Source organism: Sitophilus oryzae, unplaced genomic scaffold (genome assembly GCF_002938485.1).
Source record: "Sitophilus oryzae breed Bouriz unplaced genomic scaffold, Soryzae_2.0 scaffold_1508_pilon_pilon, whole genome shotgun sequence".
Lineage (NCBI taxonomy): Eukaryota > Metazoa > Arthropoda > Insecta > Coleoptera > Curculionidae > Sitophilus > Sitophilus oryzae.
This window is the reverse complement of record NW_022146179.1, coordinates 1,865,807-1,886,949: the sequence shown is the minus strand read 5'-3', so window position 1 is coordinate 1,886,949 and position 21,143 is coordinate 1,865,807. Positions and strand designations below refer to the sequence as shown.

The 21,143-nt window shown below is 33.2% G+C and overlaps 1 protein-coding gene across 2 annotated transcripts in view; it reads left to right on the top strand.

The window, feature by feature from the left end:
- Positions 1–21,143, top strand: part of LOC115878379 (homeobox protein vnd-like) — a 62,140-nt gene that overhangs the window by 9,520 nt on the left and 31,477 nt on the right. The window contains exon 1 of one of the 2 annotated variants that reach the window (XM_030894856.1): positions 13,934–14,487. The exons of the other annotated variant lie outside the window; for it this stretch is intronic. Within the exon in view, the coding sequence (XP_030750716.1) occupies positions 14,177–14,487 (311 nt within the window). The 5' untranslated portion in view covers positions 13,934–14,176. Of the gene's footprint in view, positions 1–13,933; positions 14,488–21,143 lie in introns of those variants that run through there. 2 annotated transcript variants of the gene reach the window in all.

Sequence of the window (21,143 nt, the reverse complement as noted above, 5' to 3'; positions counted from 1 at the left end):
TGAAATTTTACTTAATGTCAATGACAGTCTAACTTGATATTTCATTATTTTTTGTTGTGCAGCTTGGGCTATACATGTTCTGTAATATCTGACTTTATTGTTCACATGTTTACGTACTGTTGTTCACTTGTTGCGATGAATAATTGATTTAATCACGTTAAAACACCGTATAATCGAAAAAACGGCGTCAGAGACTGCCGAGGAATGACAACCGATGATAATTTTGCCGAGGTTAATCTCTAGACGTCGTCTATTAAAAAATTACATAAAACTTGTCAAAAATTAAAGCTATTATAGTTATAGAAAGATTAAAAATGGATAGAACATTTTTAGATACGAGACAGACATCTATTTAACAATAAAATATAAATTACTAACTTTTTAAGGCCAACTGGTAATAAGCCGGGCGTAGTAAATCTCAAAAGTAAATGATATCTATGGCTTGACCTCGCCAAAATTATGATTTGCTTGTCATTCTCTAGCTGTTTTTGACACTGTAAATACTGACTAATACAAAATTAATAATTGAATTAAAATACTTTGGTTTTTTTAGTTTCCTGCTTATTTTTAGCCGACCATACCAACAGTATAGTAGGCTATTAAGATCGGCAAAAAAAAGTTTTTTTTAATTTCACTCAAAATAAGTTATTTGGGTCATAAATGACCTAAATACAAAATATTTTCACGTTGTCCGTCTGTCCGTCTATCTGTAACACGATAACTCAAAAACCGCTAAACCGTTTTAACCAAATTTGGTACAAAAATACTGTGGCACCCGAGAATCTGGCCATTAGTTTTTGGTGGGGGCGGGGGGTTGGTAAGGGGGTAGGGGAGGGAGTTGAAATTTTAAATAAATCGTAACTCCAAAATTACAGTAGCTAACGAAACGCGGTTTTCAATTTAAGATTAGGAATAATATTTGCAACAAAATTTGTAATAACATCAAAATCAGACAAAGTCGGAGTTTTTGAGATAAAAAATTGGAAAAATTCCTTTACTTTGAAACTAAAAGAACTGCCTACCAACTTTTTATTGACATATTTTAGTATGGGCGGCTATACGTGCCTCCCAGCGCCATTTTTTTTGAATGTAAATTAATAATTTTAGCTATATTATAAAAAAGGAACTATTATTATTTTAACAGATAATTGAGAACAACCATTAATAAACAATATGTTTCAGATATTTTAGAATTGTTCTGTTGTACTAAGCATCTAAAGCACTAATTTTAAAGTAACCCATTTATCAAAATTCATTAGATATTTTTAAAAATACAGCCATTTTAAAAAACCGTATACATTTTTCTTAAAATTTTAATCATTTCAAGGGCGTTGAAAACATGACTTATCATTAGTTAGTAAATCCTAAGAGTAAATCGCTTTTAATTTTTCTATAATATTTGTAATAAAATAAAACACGGTGGACACGTTCCAAATTAAATGTACTTGAACCAAGTCAACCGGACGACTCCATATAAGTATAAGCGATACCAATTAAACTTTTAGATACGACTTTAAGAACTTACTTATAAACTTAAAACTTTAGAACGACTCGGTCAATCTTTTGGAGGGCTTCGACTTGCACTTGAATAAGTCAAGTCGGCAACTTGACTTGGATAAAACAGTGAATACGATACAAGCGGCGTATAATAGCAGTTAATATGACGTGAAGTACAGTTATATCGCATCCAAGTGTATTTGGTCTAAGTACAGTAATAATCTTTTTAATTATATGTGAATTTAACGGTAACTGTCTGTGTTGTATCACTTTCATAGTTATTATTTTCAGTCGCATATTTAAAGGTAACTGTTAAGTCTATAGCTTCAAAAAATTGCTATATTTTGATCTAAATTATTCCATGACAATGGAGTTTTAATTTTTAATGCCAGTTTTTTTTTGTAAAATTATACTATTAAAAACAGGTTCAAAAACATTCATTAGAATTTTGAAAAAAAATGTGTATAGTATATTATAGCAGTAGTGGCTATAGGTGAAGTGCCTTTTCACTTAGAAAATATACACACAAATTTTATAAATAATATATGTAATTAATACATATCTATTATACCTCCTATGATACTTAGTACATAATATATCAGTGGCGTGCATTACATACAGGCAAAAAAGCCTACCCTTCCATTTCTTCAAGACATACGCAAAATAAAAATATATTTATCTGATCAATTTTCATTATATATCGATCCTACAATGCGACCTACATTGTTTTATTTTTCTAAATAGTAAGTTAGTATTGTGTTTATTACGGTTGCAAAGCCGGAAACCTCATACAAAACAAACGCCACCTGTTCAACGTCTTATTATTACCTAAAAAACGCATCCCATTATTCGAAATCGAACGCACGGCCGCAACTTAACATCACACTTATGGTGGGTTCATACAGCCAAATAAAATAAAATAAGAATAAAATAAAATAAAATAAGATAGTTGGTTATATGGGATACCGTACATGCGTTCATACAGCCGAATAAAATAACAAATAAAATAAGACGTCTTTATCTTTTAACTTCTTGTTTTATTTTATGTGAAAACGGCTTTGCGCACGCTTAATTCTAACCTACAAATATTTTCAGTTTGGATTTAATTTATTTTATAATTTCACATAAGTAAAATGTATAATATAGTAGGCAACGAATAAATAAATATACTATAAATAGTAAAATTACTATAAACAATCGTAAAAGTTAACTTTTATCCAGCCTCATCGTACTGCGCATGAGCAAATATATATTTCTTATTTTATTTTATTTGACTGTATGAACGCACACAAATAAGAATTCCTTATTTCTTATTTTATTTTATTCTTATTTTATTTTATTTGGCTGTATGAACCCACCATTAACATTACATGGATATGGACAAGCAAAAGCAGTGCGTTACCGCAGCACGGATGCACCAGCGTTGCCAGAGACTTTTCCAAAATTGTACTATTCTGTGGTAAAAATGTACCAGATTTTGATCGATTTGATCGAAAATGTACCAGATAAATCGCGCATCAGTTCAAAGTCGTCTCGGTACTGTCAGTCACAGATAGAAAAAGAATTCTTGGCAGGGTTGGCAGAATATAGTTTGACTTATATTTGATAGAGGGCGATACCGGCGATGTAGAAAACGAAATTAGTGATGAGCGGTATTAGGAAAAATTCTAAGGGAAAAATTGTCGATTTTTTTGAACTTTCGATATTTGGAGTGTAATTTGCCGATTTTTATTCAAAAAATTATTGTTGTAATCAATGTTTACTGTTAAAAAATGTACCAGAAATGTAAAAAATGTACTTTGGTACAAACGGTAACAAAATGTACCAGATCTGTACAAATGTACCAGCTCTGGCAACGCTGGGATGCACCCGATGTCTCGATGCCGCCGATGCGGTATTGCCAGTTCCGATGTTATTACAGAACTATGTAAGAAACAGTCCATGTTATTTTACACGATCAATTTTAAATAACTGTGTTTTAGAAAGATTTGTATTATGCAGCAAATTAGAAATTTGCTTGTCTGTCATCTGTGTTTGTTTCCAAATGATTTCATTTATTATTTTATTTGACTGTAAAATCATTTTGGGATATAAAATCTATTAGGCAGTGGCAATTGGCAATCTGGCAATATTGTGTACTGTTATTGTTTTAGCTAATTCGCCAGAGACGACACTAAAACTCACGATACCCTAGACAAGGAAAGAATGCCGTTTCGAATTAATCTATAAATAATTAAATTTATTTGCTCTTATTTGATTTTTTTTGTATGAGTTTAAAGTTAAAATACGTTAGACAGTAAATTTTATATACGTACATTGTACATATTTTATGTAAAACATACGTTTTTTTATATTTTTGATTCTGTTGCCTACCCTACTGTAAATGGTACTGCACGCCACTGTAATATATCAAGTGTATACAACACAACTTTGATGTGTAACTTTTTTTGGGGACACCCCGTATAGTTCTATATATTTTTATAAAATGCTTTCAGTTAACCTACATATGCTGCCAAAATTTCATTTCGATATAAACTTCCGCGGCGTATGAGAGGCGCCACCGAGGGCGCCACCCTGTAGATAAAAAATAATAAGTTATTTAAATATAAAGTTTGTAAGTTTATAAGAGGATTATAGTGCTACAATTAAAATTACAAATTGCTATACCTACTTAATATCAATTGTAGGTTATAAACTAAAACTAATCCGGGAATTCCTAATATTGTTTCTTGTATATTTATTTCATTGAAAGTAACACCCTATAAAAATATAATCGAGTGCCACTTATAAAGTTTGTACAGGTATTAATGATAATAGGAACCTATAAACATAGTTGGGAATTTCCAGCCATCGGCTAATTCATTTTTATTAAGTGTTTCATCGATTCTTAGTTCTCAAAGTTATAAACCCTAGAGCCCAATAAATTTCTTAACCTTAACAACTTTACCACACCATAAAAATTCACGCGGTTTGTTAACCAAAATCATTTTATTGAAGGGAGGTGTCTACCTACCTGTCATATTGATTATTTTTTTTAACGATTTTGTAACACCTTTTTGATCAACACCGGGATGCGAAATGTAACGCATTAGTTTCTGGGTTCGTAAAACCTATAGATCATATGAATAAACATGGACACATATTTCTGAACATCTACACTATCAGGCAAAAGTAGAGAAACATATTAAAACTCGCCGGATTTCAAAAATCTCTAATATTTAAAATAATGTTTGTTTTAAACATATTTCCTTTTAGTAATACCACAGAATATCTAGCTACGCAACAGAAGCCTCGTTACATAGATAAATGAAACAAGTTTAGATTGGAAAGTGCCCATAAGGACAATGTAAACACTATTTGGCGCTATTCTTGCAACGGTCGCGACCCAAAACTTTTGAAAATTTCGGAGCGGTTCGGCTTTTTCCGGAATTATATCGCCAAATATTGTTTATTCAAATTTATTATTATTTTTGTTTAATTTTATAAATAAAATACAGTGTGTTGCATACAAGAAACTTTATTTTCCATAAGGACGCATGTATGAAATACCTATGAAACATTGGAAACCGATGTTATGCCACGATCCACGATGGTTTTTGCAGTTCACAGCACAGCTTTTTAAGTTTTTAATGCCACTTTTTCACAATTATCACCGGTTGGAGTAAATAAAACTTGAATTAAACTCACAACATAGCAGTAATTACTTTGAAAATGGACGCTATAAACACTTTTCGGAATTTCTTTAATGAGAGCGGTTTAGATTTTGAAAGATTATTATGATTTTTGAAGATTCTGACTTTGACAAGAGAAAATTATTTCTGTTTTTGTTTGCCGTTGTTCTTAGCGACCGCTATAACAGCGCCAGATCGCGTATAACGGTCGCGACCCAAAATAATTTCGCGACCTAAAATTTTTACGGGCTTTCCAATCTAAACTTGTTGCATTTATCTATGCCTCGTTACATGTATAAAATTGTAGGTAGCAAAAGGAGACAGGCTTTAAAAGTCTGTCTCCAAATCAGATATTTTGATGTCGTAGTTTCGCTACTACATAATAGATGGTAATAAATTTAAAAGAAAACAGTTTTCTACAAACAACATTTAAAAAATTTTGTGCAGTGTTGCCATTGTGTAATTCATATCGTAATACTTCCTGATAAAGCCTACCTTCAAATTTGTTACATCATTTAAACATATTAAAATAGATCAGAGCTGTTTTTTTCAGTTTGCCATGTTAGTTGGAATTAAATCTTATGAGCTAAATTACAATCACTTCCTGACGTTTGATTGTATAATTGAATCCTGAATTTTCATTGTAATTCGGCGACAATATAATAAGTATTGTTCTACTATTATGATACCACTTCCTGACGTTCGATTGTGTTCATACCAAGTTCATATTGTATAATAGGGAAAAAACGGCGTTAGCGATAGCTATGAAATGAATATCACTGTCATTTTATATGTAAATTTATATGGGAAATGTCATCGATCGTCCTTTTCCTTCCAACTGGACGCCGTTTTTTTCAGAAGCATATCAAGTGATACCATAATATAGTACTATATTACGATACATGGCGTTCGATTGGGTTTAAACTTGGTATACTATATCTTCAGTGACATTGTAATATCATGGTACCATGGAGCATATAAAGTGGTACCTTCTATAGTACCATATTTGATGACATAGCAATATTAGGTACATATCGGCAATAGGGATTAAACTTGGTATACTACGTATTTTCGGTGATATTGTAATATGATGGTACTATGATGCATATCATCTGGTACCATAATATAGTACCATATTATGTACATGGCGTTCGATTGGGCTTAAATATGGGATACAACGTATCTTGGGTGATATTGTAATATTATGGTACCATGGAGCATAATAAGAGGTACCATAAGATAGTACCATATTACGATACCATTTCCTGGCGTTCGATTGGACTTAAACTTGTTATACTACGTATCTTCGGTTACATTGTAATATGATGGTACTATGATGCATATAAAGTGGTACCTGAATATAGTACCATATTTCAATACCATTTCCTGGCGTTCGATTGAGCTCGTATTTGATATATACTTGCGTATTTTTGATGACATTGCATTATTATGGTACCATGAAGCATATCAACTGGTACCATAATATAGTACTATATTACGTACATGGCGTTCGATTGGGCTTAAACTTGGTATACTACGTATCTTCGGTTACATTGTAATATGATTGAACTATGATGTATATAAAGTGGTACCTTAATATAGTACCATATTACGATACCATTTCATGGCGTTCGATTGTTCTTAAATTTGGTATACTACGGATCTTCGGTGACATTGCAATATTATGGTACCTTAAAGTATATCGAGTGGTACCATAATATAGTACACTATTATGATATCATTTCCTGGAGTTCGATTGGGTCCAAATTTGGTATACTTGCGTTTCATTATAAATATTTGTTTAATTAATAATTTTAATTTATTTTACGAATTTTAATTTATTGTTCGATGTCGTGACAGCAACTTTTATGCCGAACTAATATATTATTAATTGTACCTGTGTCACTTTTAAAATCTACCTAGGTCTATATAAATAACGTGGCAAACGGAAGAAATTTGTTATTATAGTATTTTTTAGTCAGTTAACATTTTTTCTACTGCATTTTAATAAATTATTTCCATTATTATTAAACTTATATTTCATTACTAACGTTCCAGCATTAATAAATATCACTGCATCAATTGCCCTGTATATTATTAATTTTAAAGGTAATTAAAGGTATTTTCTTAGTTAACATTATAAGGTATAGTGTATATTAAAAATGTATATGTTTTGTAATAATATACTTAAAACTATTTTAATAGCCAAAGGAATAATTAATTTAAGTGTATCTGACAAGAAAAGAAGAATAGAAAGAAACACATACTGCATTATACACAATAAAAAGAATGGGATGCAAATTCAAGTCTTTTTGAATCTGGCAACTGTGCATATTTAGCCGAGCTATAAGGCCGTCGACGAGCCGTCGATCCAAAACCGAAAGTTCAAAATTTCTAATTATATTCTGATTATGATATTGTCGCGCCATCTAGTATTCTATTTGTGCAATTTTAGCTCTTTTATTTCGAGTATTTTTCTGTTGCGTAGCTAGATATTCTGTGGTAATACCATCAATTTTCGCCACATTCCAAATTTATCTTTATAAGGTGTTTATGTTATGATCACAAATATTTTTGAAGGGACATAAATAAAGAAACCAACATACAAATTGACCATACTTAGTAGTTATTCGTTCAAGGTGAAAACTGTTGATATTACATTTTTACTAAATCTACCAGGCGGAAAATATTTGTCTGAGGATCTTCGCAAAAAAATAATCAACGCATATCGGAATGGTGTACGGCAAATGGACATAAGCACAATGTTTAATTTGCCTAAGTCTGTCATTAGCAAAACGATTTCCAATCTCAAAACTCGTAATTCCTTAAAGTTTATTAAAAAAAATTGTCGGCCAAGGAAAACAACGAAAAAAATTGGAATGATATTTTAAAAAATCGCTTTAACTAATCTGCATAAATCTGCAAATCAAATTTTGAGTGTCATATATGTTCTAAGACCATCCAAAGAAGGCTAAGGGTAGCAGGATGATTTAGCAGAAGAGCAGCCAAAAAACCACTCATCAGTAAGAAGAACCAGAAGGCCCAACTTACCTTTGCAAAAAAAAATATTTGCACTGGTCGACAAATGACTGGAAAAAGGTCCTATTTTGTCGACCAGTGCAGTCGACTGGAAATTGGTCCCTGTCCGATAGTGTACCTACGTAATGAACATATCGCATCAGTCTTTCTTTGCTTAGTTCGGGTTTTTCTTATTACCGCTGTTAACTCACTTGTATCGTAAATATCTATTATTCAAATATTCGTGTAATTTTGATGTTTTAATTGTTTAATAATAAAATAAATAAATATCAGAAACACGTTATTTTATAGTAATACTAACAGTTAAACTGTAATTTAGAAATATCATTCAGGATAGTGTTTAGATTAGATACAAAATAAAATTGGTAGCTATAGACTTGAGTCCTACTGCAAAACAGATAATATGATAAATGTTGGCAACACGGTTATAACAAGGCGGAGAAGTATCTATGTTGGTATACGATCTAGAGTTGGCTGAGCAATATAAAGCACCAGGTGTCCGAGGTTTAATTTTTTTGTGGTTTTCTTAGGGTGGGACTTGTCCCTTCTTGGGATATAATTAATTCGGTTGTAAATAGTTGATAATAAACAAACTCGAAACATAAGTTTTAAAGATATATTATGTTTACAGATACTTGATTTTCTGATATATCATTTACATGAATAATTGCCCGTATACATTTTATTATAATATGTTATTATTATAAGATACCGGGTACGTCTCGAAAGTGGCTCACCTCTATAACTTTTTTATTTTTTCAAATAAAAAAAAAACGAGATTTGGTATTTTAGTATGACATAAATTGGGATTGATTGACGCATTTAATTGTTTTTAGTCACTTCCTGTTTCATCGGAACTGACTACAACTTTTGATTTTTAAACGGCATTCTCGGTATATTTCTACTTTATTCGATAGAAAATGACATTCTGAATAGAATGACATATTACATGTCAACTTTTGACTTTTTTGCTGAAAAACAAATCGTATTTTAAATTTCAATCTAGATTGCCATGGCTGTGTTAAAAACACTAATTTTTAATCAAGAAACCTCGAAAAAATAGATTTGATCGTCTAATGTTTTTCGTGTCTTATCCTGGCCGGATAAAAGATGTCCAAATCCCATTTTTAATTATATCTCAGTTTTTTCAAATGGAACAAGGGTGACTCATTAGCATATTTGGAACAAGCATTTTTTTACGAATAATTTGGTACCACACACTTGGTATTTTTTGAGTCAAATTGTCGGTAAAAACCGCATGTTAAAAATCAAAAGTTGTAGTCATATAAAAAAGTGTCGAAATATTCATCAGGGACGTGCTTATGGGTTATCACTGGAATTAATAAAACTTAATAATAAATTAATGATATTAAATAAATAATTCATTAATTTTATTTTTATTTTTATTTTATTGATTTTGGGTTAATAGAATAGTAGCGTTTAAAGATCATCTTTTCAAGGAGATGGAAATCGACAAAATATCAATATACAACTTTTAATCGGCCCTAAATTAAAAGTCAGTGGCGCACATGTTTTTATTTTCTAGAAAAATATTCCAGTGATAACTAATATGCGCGTTCCTGGTAAATATGTCGACATTTTCTTAGCATCAAAACATGTCGCACTTACATTTACCCTCAAAATTTAATTCGAATCGTTAAAGGCACTTGGGAGAAAATGATAATAATAAATAGAAAACAAAAAAATGAAGACTTTAACCCCCTGTAACTATGAAACAAAGCACAATCGAACCTATGGCGATATAAAAAATAAATCTTATTTTTACGTCGAATCTCCCCATGAGAGATGGCACACAATTTTGTAGATCAGTAGTCCCTAATGTATAAAATATATCTTCTCATATTAATACTTAAATATTAAAAGATATTCATATTTTATAAAAAAAAAACTATATTTTATTGCAGTATGGTGGAATTTATAAACACCTCTCTTTGCAGTTTTTTTTTGGCAATCAGTTTAATTTGAACACCGAAGCGATGTGTTTCATTTTTATTTAACAATTAAAGACTAAAACCGGTTATACACGGTCCAATTCGATCGGACGGGTAATTTTTATTAATTTTTTCGGGTTGAATAATAAGTCGCGTCGTGTGTAAGCTTGTCATCTGATAACCATAGGCGTAGTGAGGTGGGGCAAAATGGGGCAGCTGCTATAGGCTTGGTGCATTTCAGTTGATTTTAACAAATTCCGACCGCGGCGCTTCAACGACAAAAATCAGAAATTATCAGTATGTATTTCACGCCGCGCCGCACGGTGGGGTATTAGCATGAAAAAGGTGATCGAAATTCTAAAAAGCAAATGTGTTTAAGATTTCCCAAAAAAAGATAAATGATAAGTTAAATCATCTCTGCCATGAATGGCGTTGCTATGGGTGTGTTTAGTTGCATTCATTTGTTTCAACGAAACGTCAAAGTTGTTACTTCTCACAGATACGAGGTAAATGGCTAAATTTTATGTTTAAAATTATAAATTGTTGTTGTTCTTGTGCTCTTTTTACGTTTATATTATCGTTTTGATTGAAAATGGCTCAGCAAGCTGCAGGTATGTATTCTACAAAAACGTATTATTTATTTTGATATTCTCTATACTAACGATTTTTTTTGCAACTAAAAGTTAGGCGTTCAGAAAATTTGATTAAATTTGTGACATTTTTATTTTACCTAGAGATTTAGTTGCGCATTTCGAAGAATTCAGCATATTGTCTATATACGTTTTACTTAGCAAACGTTGGGCTTTCATACAGTAAAATAAAATACTGCGACTTTTTGCGATTTTGCTGATAAAATGAGAAAAACATTCTTGGTTTCCTCTAATTTGCCAATCAGTGATATACTAATGCAAGGTGTAAACCGCGATGGCATTGTTGTGTACAAAGCGATCGCATTAGTGCCATTAGCAGTATAGCACAATTTGGCATTAATAGCGACTTTAGTGGTATGGGCATTGCTCGCTGATCAGTCGTAGCATTAGTAGTATTAGGTGCGATATTACTACTGGCATTAGTGGCATTGACCGTGGAAACACTGGAACAGTGATTTTTCTTTCTTTTTTTAGAATCGACAAATTATCCTCTATTTTGTTCATATTATTTCTTCTTTAATTGAAAATAGCAATAATTTATATAAGGTCTACATAAAAAAAATTTCGATCAACTATCTGTGTCAAATACCCCACTGTGCGGCAGCGGCTCGAACTTAGAACGAATCTCCCTCCAGTCTACTTCCTATGTAAATAATAGTAGGTCCACGCACGGGTCGTTTAGCGGTCGTCGCGGAGTCGAACTGCCTGATACTATTATTTAAATACCAAAGATGTAGTGGGCGGAGCTTAACAGAAAATTTCTACTCGGGTGATGTCATGCGCGCTGAAAGCCTATTTGCGACCGCCCAAGGATGTTATGAGATAAGATATTGCGCATGTAGTTGGCGGAGTTTGACAGAAAATTACTACCCGGTTGGCGTCAAGCGCACGGAGAACCGATTTGCGACCGCCAAGGATCTTAATGTTTACATACGATGGTATAGTGGAGGTAGATTCGCTCGGAGTTAGAGAGGACCCCTGTGTGCACGCTCATACAATTCATGTTGATCGCATTAAAATAATATTGAAATCGTGGCTTTGTTATAATATTTAAGTATTTTAGTTTTTTGCTAGTGTAGTTATTGAGACTATATAAAACATTAAGGTACACGAGGTTTGTGTGATGTAACGCTGTTTCGGGTAGTAAGAAATAAGCGAAAAATTATTAGGAATTAGGGCGTTGTTGGGTGCAATAACATTCAATAACTCAACTTTCTCGGATATTTAACTCTCCCGAACAACATTTTATAGCTTCGTTGTTTCTCACACCGATTTGTTCAAAAGCAAAAATGGATTCAAGCAGTTCGACGAATCGAGTGAGTAAACAAAGTGCTCGTTACATAATAAAAAAATTAAATAGACATATACTGTGAGTGGATAAAATATAATTTGCAATATTAATGGTATACTTTTTTTTAATCCACTAGTGATTAAATGTTTTATGACGTGTATTTGTATATACTAGTTAAATAAAAACACTAAATCACCACAATACACCAAAACACTTTTACTTTTACTAACTGAAATATTTAGTTTATAATCATCTGCTGATGATGCTAACATGGTTAGCGAAACGCGCGTCCAGTGTAAAAGTAAAAGTGTTTTGGTGTATTGTGGTGATTTAGTGTTTTTATTTTGCTGTGTAACACCAAAGGTTCCAACCCTCAACTGTAATAATATATACTAGTTGTTTACGATATTCTCCGATGGTGGCAGCACCGGCGGAGAATGCACCAAGCCTATAAAAGACATTTTGTATGCAACTGTTTGTGTTGAAGCTGTGAGTACATCTGTACTGTTCGGTAGCTTATCGATAACCACACCCTTCTATCTTCACATTTCTATCTTCAACCAAAATGGGACACCCTGTATATAGTACTGCGAATGTGGATACATTCCAGGAGATTCAGGAGAGAAATGCTAGCTCAAATAATATAATGGTTTTAAAAGTGGTCGAGAGCCAGTCCAGTGAAGTGAAGGAGAGGGTGATTTACGACAAAGCCCAGATTCAAGATTATATTATCCACATTTACTACAAATATGTAGTGATAATCAAGCGAATGCAACTCACATTTTGCTACATTTACTCATTTCTTCGCTACAAAAATATTAGTTAGAGTCAAGAGAATACTCGGAAATTTTGCTGAATTGTACGAGATGTTTATCGACCATACAATGGATTCTCCAAATTTACTCCAAAATGTGTTGTGTAGGTTAAAGTATTTTACTACATTTATTATCAGAGAAAGAACGAAGTAAAATGCATATATTTTTTTGTATGCAAGTGTTTATGTTGAAGCGATGAGTATAGATCGGCGCTATTTTTTTACAACACTCATTATGTAATGTATAACTAAACATTTTTTTAACAGTTTTCGTGTAGTAATAATAATAATTATACAAATATGCTTTTAATCAATGCCATTATACTGCATATGCAGATAAATATCTCGTAGGTACCGCTCGTACAATTCAGCAAAATTTCCCGAGTATTCTCTTGACTCTAATATTTGTAGCGAAGAAATGAGTAAATGTAGGAAAATGTGAGTTGCATTTTCTTGATTATCAGTAGATACTTGTAGTAAATGTGGATAATAATAATCTCGAATCTGGGCTTTGTAGTAATTCACCCTCCCCTCCACTTCACAGGCTCTCGACCACTTTGAAAACCATTATATTATTTAAGCTAGCATTTCCCTCCTGAATTTCCTGGAATGTATCCACACTCTCAGTACTGTATACATGGGTACAAATTTTGAGATAATAAATTTTCTGTTCACGTATTATCAAGATCATCACTCAGTTGCCTAGTTTTAAAAACTTATGATTTCATGACTATGAATTTGATTTTAGATGGGGTGATAAAAATGTTACATATCAATTATGAAAATATCGCCTTAATCCGTTCAATATTGAAATATAAAACTTTAACAATTTAACCACAACGAAAAAAAAGTCTTAAGCCTATTAAATCATTCACTCAACAGCTTTGCAGAACCTACCTACGAGAAAAAAAGATCGCCAATCAACCCTAATCCGGTTCCCTTTATTCCGAAAACATCCCCGATACCTACAAACATACACGACTCCACTCTCCTCGCCACTCTCCTCGCCACTCTTCATCTCCCTCACTCCTCCCTCGTTCTCAACAAAACCTCTCTTCCTTTGTTCCTTCTAGAGCAACGGCCACTTGTGACAAGGGTGCGCCACGCGAGGCTCAATTTGAGAGAGAGGCGCGCGATCGTCGCGTCCCATTGGCCGGTTCGCGCCCCTCCCACGTGTTCGCCACGTTGATTGGTGGACGTGAGAGGTTCGAAAAGAGCCCTCGAAACAAGGGTGCCTCTTCAGTGCCTCTCGATATCGTTGAATGTGTTCGCGTGTCGCAGCTCTCGATATTTTCGTCGGTCGAAGAAAAGTCGAAAACGATCGTGCCGTAGGTGATCAAATAGTTAGAACAGTGGCTGAGAAAACGGATAGTGAGGCCCGGTCCGGTGACGAGGAGCCGAAGAAGATGCCGCCGTCGTCGTCGTCGGTTGAGGCGAAGAGTGCCGCGACACCTCCGGTTTCCGCCGCCAATCCGGCCGCCTTGTTCGCCTGGCCGCCCCTGATTTTCCATCCGTGGATGCCGCTGCTGCCTGGAGCACTATATTCCAGTGCGATGAGAAGTGCTTTACCAGGGTAGGATAGGTTATTTTTTATATATGTTACAGTGAAAGTCGGAAGTCCAGTGATTGTTAACATTCACTAGGAACTGCTAACAATTATACGGATTAGACCAGTGAATGTGGTATCTTAAAGAGATTTGTCGACTTTTCCTAATAATTTCTAACATTCACTATAGTGAAAGTAACATTTACTAAAGGTCGCCAGTAAAAAATATTCTATTTTACAGGGTGGGTCAAATTCGACGCTTTTAAATGGAAACACCCTTTTCTATAGGAGATAGACAAAAACTAATATCGGTGTCTGGAGCTTAATTTTTGTCAAAAACATGATGGTGAAAACCGCATATCGATATCTCTTACCGTTTCATAGTTACGGGGTGTTTTTCAAAAATATGCATTTTTAACAAATCGCTGTAACTTTTAGCTGTAAAAAATGTTGTTTTTTTTATGAAAACGTTTCCAAAGCACCTTTTTACGTAAAATTTAATGGTTTAAATATAATTTTTTTAAAATTAATAATTTAAGAATTATCAACAGAAAATTTGATTTTTTATATGGGACACCCTGTATATTTTTAATTTATTGAAAAGAATTTAAAATTAGCTTTCCAAAAATATAACACATTTGATATTTTGCTCAACTCCTCTTCGAGATATAGAGTATATAAAAATTCGCCCTCTTTAAATAAGTAGGCTTTGAACGGCACCGGCTGCAATGCAAAAAAATTCTAGCTGTGAGCATCAATTAAAACGAAAATAATATTTGCTATGAGAGATGCAGAATTTTATAACAATTTAAAATATATTTAACCAACATCAACACATTTAAACTATATCTAATAACAATAAATATAAATAGCAAACCAAGACATGAGATTTTGCTACAGGTGTTCGACATATCAATCGTTCTTCTGTTATGGACAGACGGGTCAGTTTTTGAACATTTCTCGCGGAATTCATTAACTCGGTGGGGGTGAAAGATACCCCCTCATAACTAAGTATTTTTAATTCTTATCTAGATTATATGGAAGAATAAGGAACCTTTATTCTTCCGCAAATATATCCATAGGATTATATCCATGGATACTAAGTTAGGCGGCCTCGACGGCCAATGGCTGGGATCTTGGTTAGCTATTCAATTATTCTTGAAATTGGCTGCAAAAATTTGCTGATAACTTCAACGTTCAGAGGCGGTGCGTCGTCTTGCTGGAAATATAATGTTTTCGACTTCCATTAAGGGCATATCATCAATAAGGGGTTCAAAGCCTACTAATTAAAAGTGGCGAACTGTTAAAAATTCTGTATTTCGACAGGGATTATAACAAAATATCAAGTGTGCTATATTTTTGGAAAGGTAATTTTAAATTCTTTTCAGTTAATTAAAAATATAGAGGGTGTCCCGAATAAAAAATCAATTTTTCTGTTGATAACTCTTAAATTATTAATTTTAAAAAAATTATACTTAAACCATTAAATTCTACGTAAAAAGGTTCTTTGGAAATGTTTTCATAAAAATATAAAATTTTTCATAGCAAAGAAGTTACAGCGATTTGTTAAAAATGCACATTTTTGAAAAACACTCAGATATCGATGTGCGGTTTTCACCATCATGTTTTTGATGAAAATTGAGCTCCAGACACCGATATTAGTTTTCGTCTATCTCCTATAGAAAAGGGTGTTTCCATTTAAAAGCGTCGAATTTGACCCACCCTGTACAGGACGAGTGTGGAAAGGAAGAATGTTGGTTTAAGTTAGAACAAATAAAAATTTTAAGAATATTGGATCACCTCAATATTCAAGCTGATCCACATATCTTAAAATTACAATTTACTTCTTTATTCTTTAGTATATTTATTAAAAATTAAAAATTATAGAAAATAACGACATAACCTTCTAAATATTAAAAGGGAAAACATAGTAAACGCTTTAAAGCATACAAAGCAATTAAAAAAAACATTCATAAACATAAGATTACTTATTAGTACAAGGTTTTTTTTCAATAAATTTTGTCCTTCATCATGGACAAAACAAAGGTATACCCGAATTTTCTTCAACGGGAATTATTTGTTTTTTCAAACCCGCTAGTTCAAGCATATCAAAACGTTTAATAAGTTCGTAGTCCCTAGTTTCCTTAATATTTTTTTTCTTTTGCACGCTTAACATTTGCTATGACTTTATTATATTGCAAAAATTAAAAACAAGCATTGTTACATTCTTGTGAGTGCTTAGTTTACCTTAATTGTTTGCAGAAATTTCTCCCGTAGGGAAAATACCGCACAGCAGTTTTTACAACGATAACAAAACTATTATACATAACCACAAAAAAAACAAAGCGAATTTACGCCAGATGTCTGTCAATGTTGCCAACGTTTAGCCCAATTTAATGTTATCCTATTCAACTTATCCTTATTTATCCATATATTTTACAACATGTGGCAACCGCGCTAACTGAATCTTTCAAAACTAACTGAATCTTTCACTGCCATCATCCAGAGAATGCTAGCATTCACTAGTAAAAGTTGGTTTCAAAAATAGCTATTGAACTTTTACTGGCGTAGTCTTAGCAAATCAGTGAATCTGAGCTTTTACTAGTAATTATGATCATAGAAATATGATCATTTTTAGACTATTTTTCTATCCACTTAAATGGTGGTATTATTTATATCTTTTAATTAGAAATATTTTATGATAGTGATGTTTCCAAAATTAAATGTAAGAAAAAATATATTAAAATGCTAGATATTGTGCACTATTTTCAAGGGAACGCCCTGTATTTTATAACATAATGGCAGTTTTTATCCCACTTTTATGTTGTGATGGATAATTTTGGACTGGTCTAGACACACACGCACTGTTTCGAGCTGCAGGACAGGCAATATTTCGTCGAGATTTTTGCCAAATTTCAATGAAGATAGTATCACAAGAAAAAAAAAAGAAATCATTTTAATATTCAAAATCGATTTTTGAACAACAACTTTCTATTTTTTTTTAATAATTATTCTTGGCTGCATCGGTACAATCGTATTTAAGTAAAAATGTCATTGTGAATCCAATTAAAAAAACCTTCAAACTAATTCTATTTTTTTGTGGATATATAGGTAGGTATATAATTTTAATGACAAACTATTACTTACAAAAAAAGGCAAAATCAAATTATATTTTGTATTTAGAAAAAAAAAGAAAATTATTCGTTAATAAATATCGATTTTTGTATCTGTATGGGTGTTTAACAAATCAAAAAATCCATTATATAAAATTTCTCATTCTATTTGCTTGGAATATCGGAAAAATTTGCTTAATTAGTTTTGTTTTACCCTGTATAAGATTATAATCATATTGTCTTTTTGAAATAAATATTGGAAATATAGCCAGATTTGGAGTTGTGTTAAAAAAAAATTTTAAAAACGAAACGAAAAAAAGAAAGATTTTATGTTATTATACACGCAACAATTTTTTTTTTTGTTTATGCTTTGAGGTAAATTTCTTTGTTTTTGCTCCACTTACTTTAAGAGTACTACTGCTACTGTAAAGTCTGGTCAACGAGTCAAGGAAGATATCGACAGACCAGATGCAATATCTAAATGATAAAAAATATGTTTTTTTCTGTGGATTAAAATGATACAACAGTCACTATAATGTATCATCCCAATGAAAAGATTTTAATAAAGGTGCTGAAGATTCAAACATTTAATTCCGAACAGATTTTTTTTCTAACAAAGTTTTGGTTAATTTTCTTTTTATATGTAATTCAGTATACACGGTATAAAGGTACATTCAGGCTGAGAGCGTCGAGCGTCGCGTCGCGTTTGCGTCGCGTCCGCCCCATTGAACTCGAACCCCGACGCTCAGCGGACGCTAGCGCAACGCCAAACGCGACGCTGTCTGCCTGAACGGTCTAATTTAAGTGAAATGAATTGATTCCATTTCCACACGCGGACGCGACGCAAACACGACGCGACGCTCGACGCTCTCGGCCTGAATGTACCTTAACAAGTGTACACTTACTACGACCGAGAAAAATGAAAGATTTTTCTTGATTTAAGTAAGAACAATCCTCGGATTGTCACGGGGTTTCTAACAGGACACTGTCTCCTCAACGAACACCTCAGTAGATTGAAGCTGAGAAACAAGGGCGAATGCAGATTCTGTGGGGAAAATGGGGAAACACGAGAACACCTTATTATTGAGTGCGCCGAGACGACAACTGTTTGTGCAATAAACTTTGGTACGGCTGATGTCGAAGATGCAGAGCTGGCCTCTGTGGAGCTGTCGGAGATACTAGCTTTCGTCAAAGCCCTGAGATGTATGATGAGTAATAAGTCGTTATAACTCAAGAAAGGGAAAGGCACAATAGATCTATAAGGTCGCGGTGATTAACCCCCCTCTTATACATTCTACAACTTCAAGTGATTTGTGTTTGACTTGTTCAGTTAATTGCAGAACATTAGAGGGGGAGATGGCCGATTCTGCATCTTCTACACTGTGGAAGTGGTGGAGGAGTCAGACATAAATTAGGTAAGAACATGTAAAATACGCTAATAGACCACAGGTTTAAACAAGAATCAACCGCTTTAAAATAGAGATAAACAGGTTTGAACAAAAAATGATTTGTTGATTTAAGCTAAAAAGCGGTTTAAAACAGTTCAAAGCGGTTCAAACATGTTTATTCTTGTTTATTAGCGCATTTTACATGTTCTTACCTGATTTACGTCTGACTCCTCCACCTCCTCCACAGTGTGGAGGATGCAGAATCGCCCATCTCCCTCTACTACCGTATGGTGAGTTATAACTCGTTATAACTCAAGAAAGGAGAACATACAATAGATCTTTAAGGTCGCGGTAATCACCACCTCCCCTCCTAGACTTTCTACATAGGGTGCCGATTTTCGTCTGTACGAAGAAAATGAATTCGGTAAAATAAGATGTTTTGAGCATTGAGCAATTCTTTTTTCTAGCGCATGAAATAAAGCGCCGGATTACGTAAGTCTCTTTGTCATAGCGATTCACTCCTAGACATGTGAATACCGACCCAAGATTCTCTGTCTCTGTTGCCGACAGTGTATATTATTACCTACAATAATACTCATTGGCGTAACAACGAGAGGAAAAAAAAGGGAGGCTCCTATTTTCTTCAACCCTTATTCGCCACTAACTTAATTTGTAGAATAAAAATTGGCGCCAGGAGGCACGTATAGCCGCCCATACTAAAATATGCTAATAAAAAGTTGGTAGGCAGTTCTTTTAGTTTCACTGATTTTGATGTTATTACAAATTTTGATGCAAATATTATTCCTAATCTTAAATTGAAAATCGCGGTTCGTTAGCTCCTGTAATTTTGAAGTTACGATTTTTTAAAAATTTTAACCCCCTCCCATACCCCCTTTCCAACCCCCCACCCCCACCAAAAACTAATGGCCAGATTCTCGGGTGCTACAGTATTTTTGTGTCAAATTTGGTTAAAATCGGTTTAGCGGTTTTTTAGTTGTCGTGTTACAGACAGACGGACAGACAGACAGACACCATGAAAATATTTTGTATTTAGGTCATTTATGACCCAAATAACTTATTTTGAGTGAAATTAAAAAAAAACTTTTTTGTCGATCTTAATAGCCTACCATACCTGTTGGTATGGTTGGCTAAAAATGTGTTTTACAGTACATCTGCAGGATCTGTGTCTATGAAAGGAATGCGGACAAAAAACATTTAAATATACAGACATATATTTTATACGTCGACTTGACGAGTACGTACCGCTAATCGCTCCGCCCACTCATTTTATTGGCTACTTGCAAATTTGTCGAATTTTTATTGATGGGACGCGTCGTCTAATTTTTTACGAAAAATATCGAGATTATATTGTTTTCCCTCTCACGGATACCCCGTAGCTACAGAACGGACAGACGTACTGTATCTATTATTATATAAAAAATATTCCTAATCTCTCTTCTTAAATCTGTAATACAAAGACGATTTTAAAATACAAAATACACCTAAGCATTATATTGTTGACATTTCATTTGGAGTTTTAAGGACACGCATTTTAATATGCGTGGAGATGCGTACTTCACGTTCTTTACGTCCTAGAATATTCCCACCCACCGGCAAACTTGAGAATGTCGGAAATTGTTTGACACCTACACCGGAAAGGGCCAGTTTATTCACAGCAGGTATCCTTAAAACCTACAATAGATACCTTCGAGGGCTATACCCTATTCCCTAGGATTAACCAAGCTGTTGAAAATAGAGTCCATCTGTTCGGGTAGTGGGAAAGGAATAATTTTTAAACTTTTTTAAATTTTTTTTGCTAACCAAATCAAAGTTATCACCAGAAGAGTAAAAGTGAATTTGTAAACTAAACAATAAAATTAATATTCCCATTTTGTTGTTGTCAAAAACTAGACCCATAAGAAAATATATCTATAAGCGATACCAATTAAACTTTTAGTTACGTAATCGAGGGCGCGATTTTTAAATTCATTTATTCCAACCATGGACATATTCGGGGCCGGGCTGACTAACTGGAATTTAAATTTTCCACTGGAGATTCATATAGTATCTCTGCTGTAAAAAATGTCAAGTTGCTACATATTTTTTATTTATTTTCTGCCATTGGTCATTTGTTTTGACACTTTAGTTTTGTGATTGGTGATACATTAAGCTCAAAAAAAAT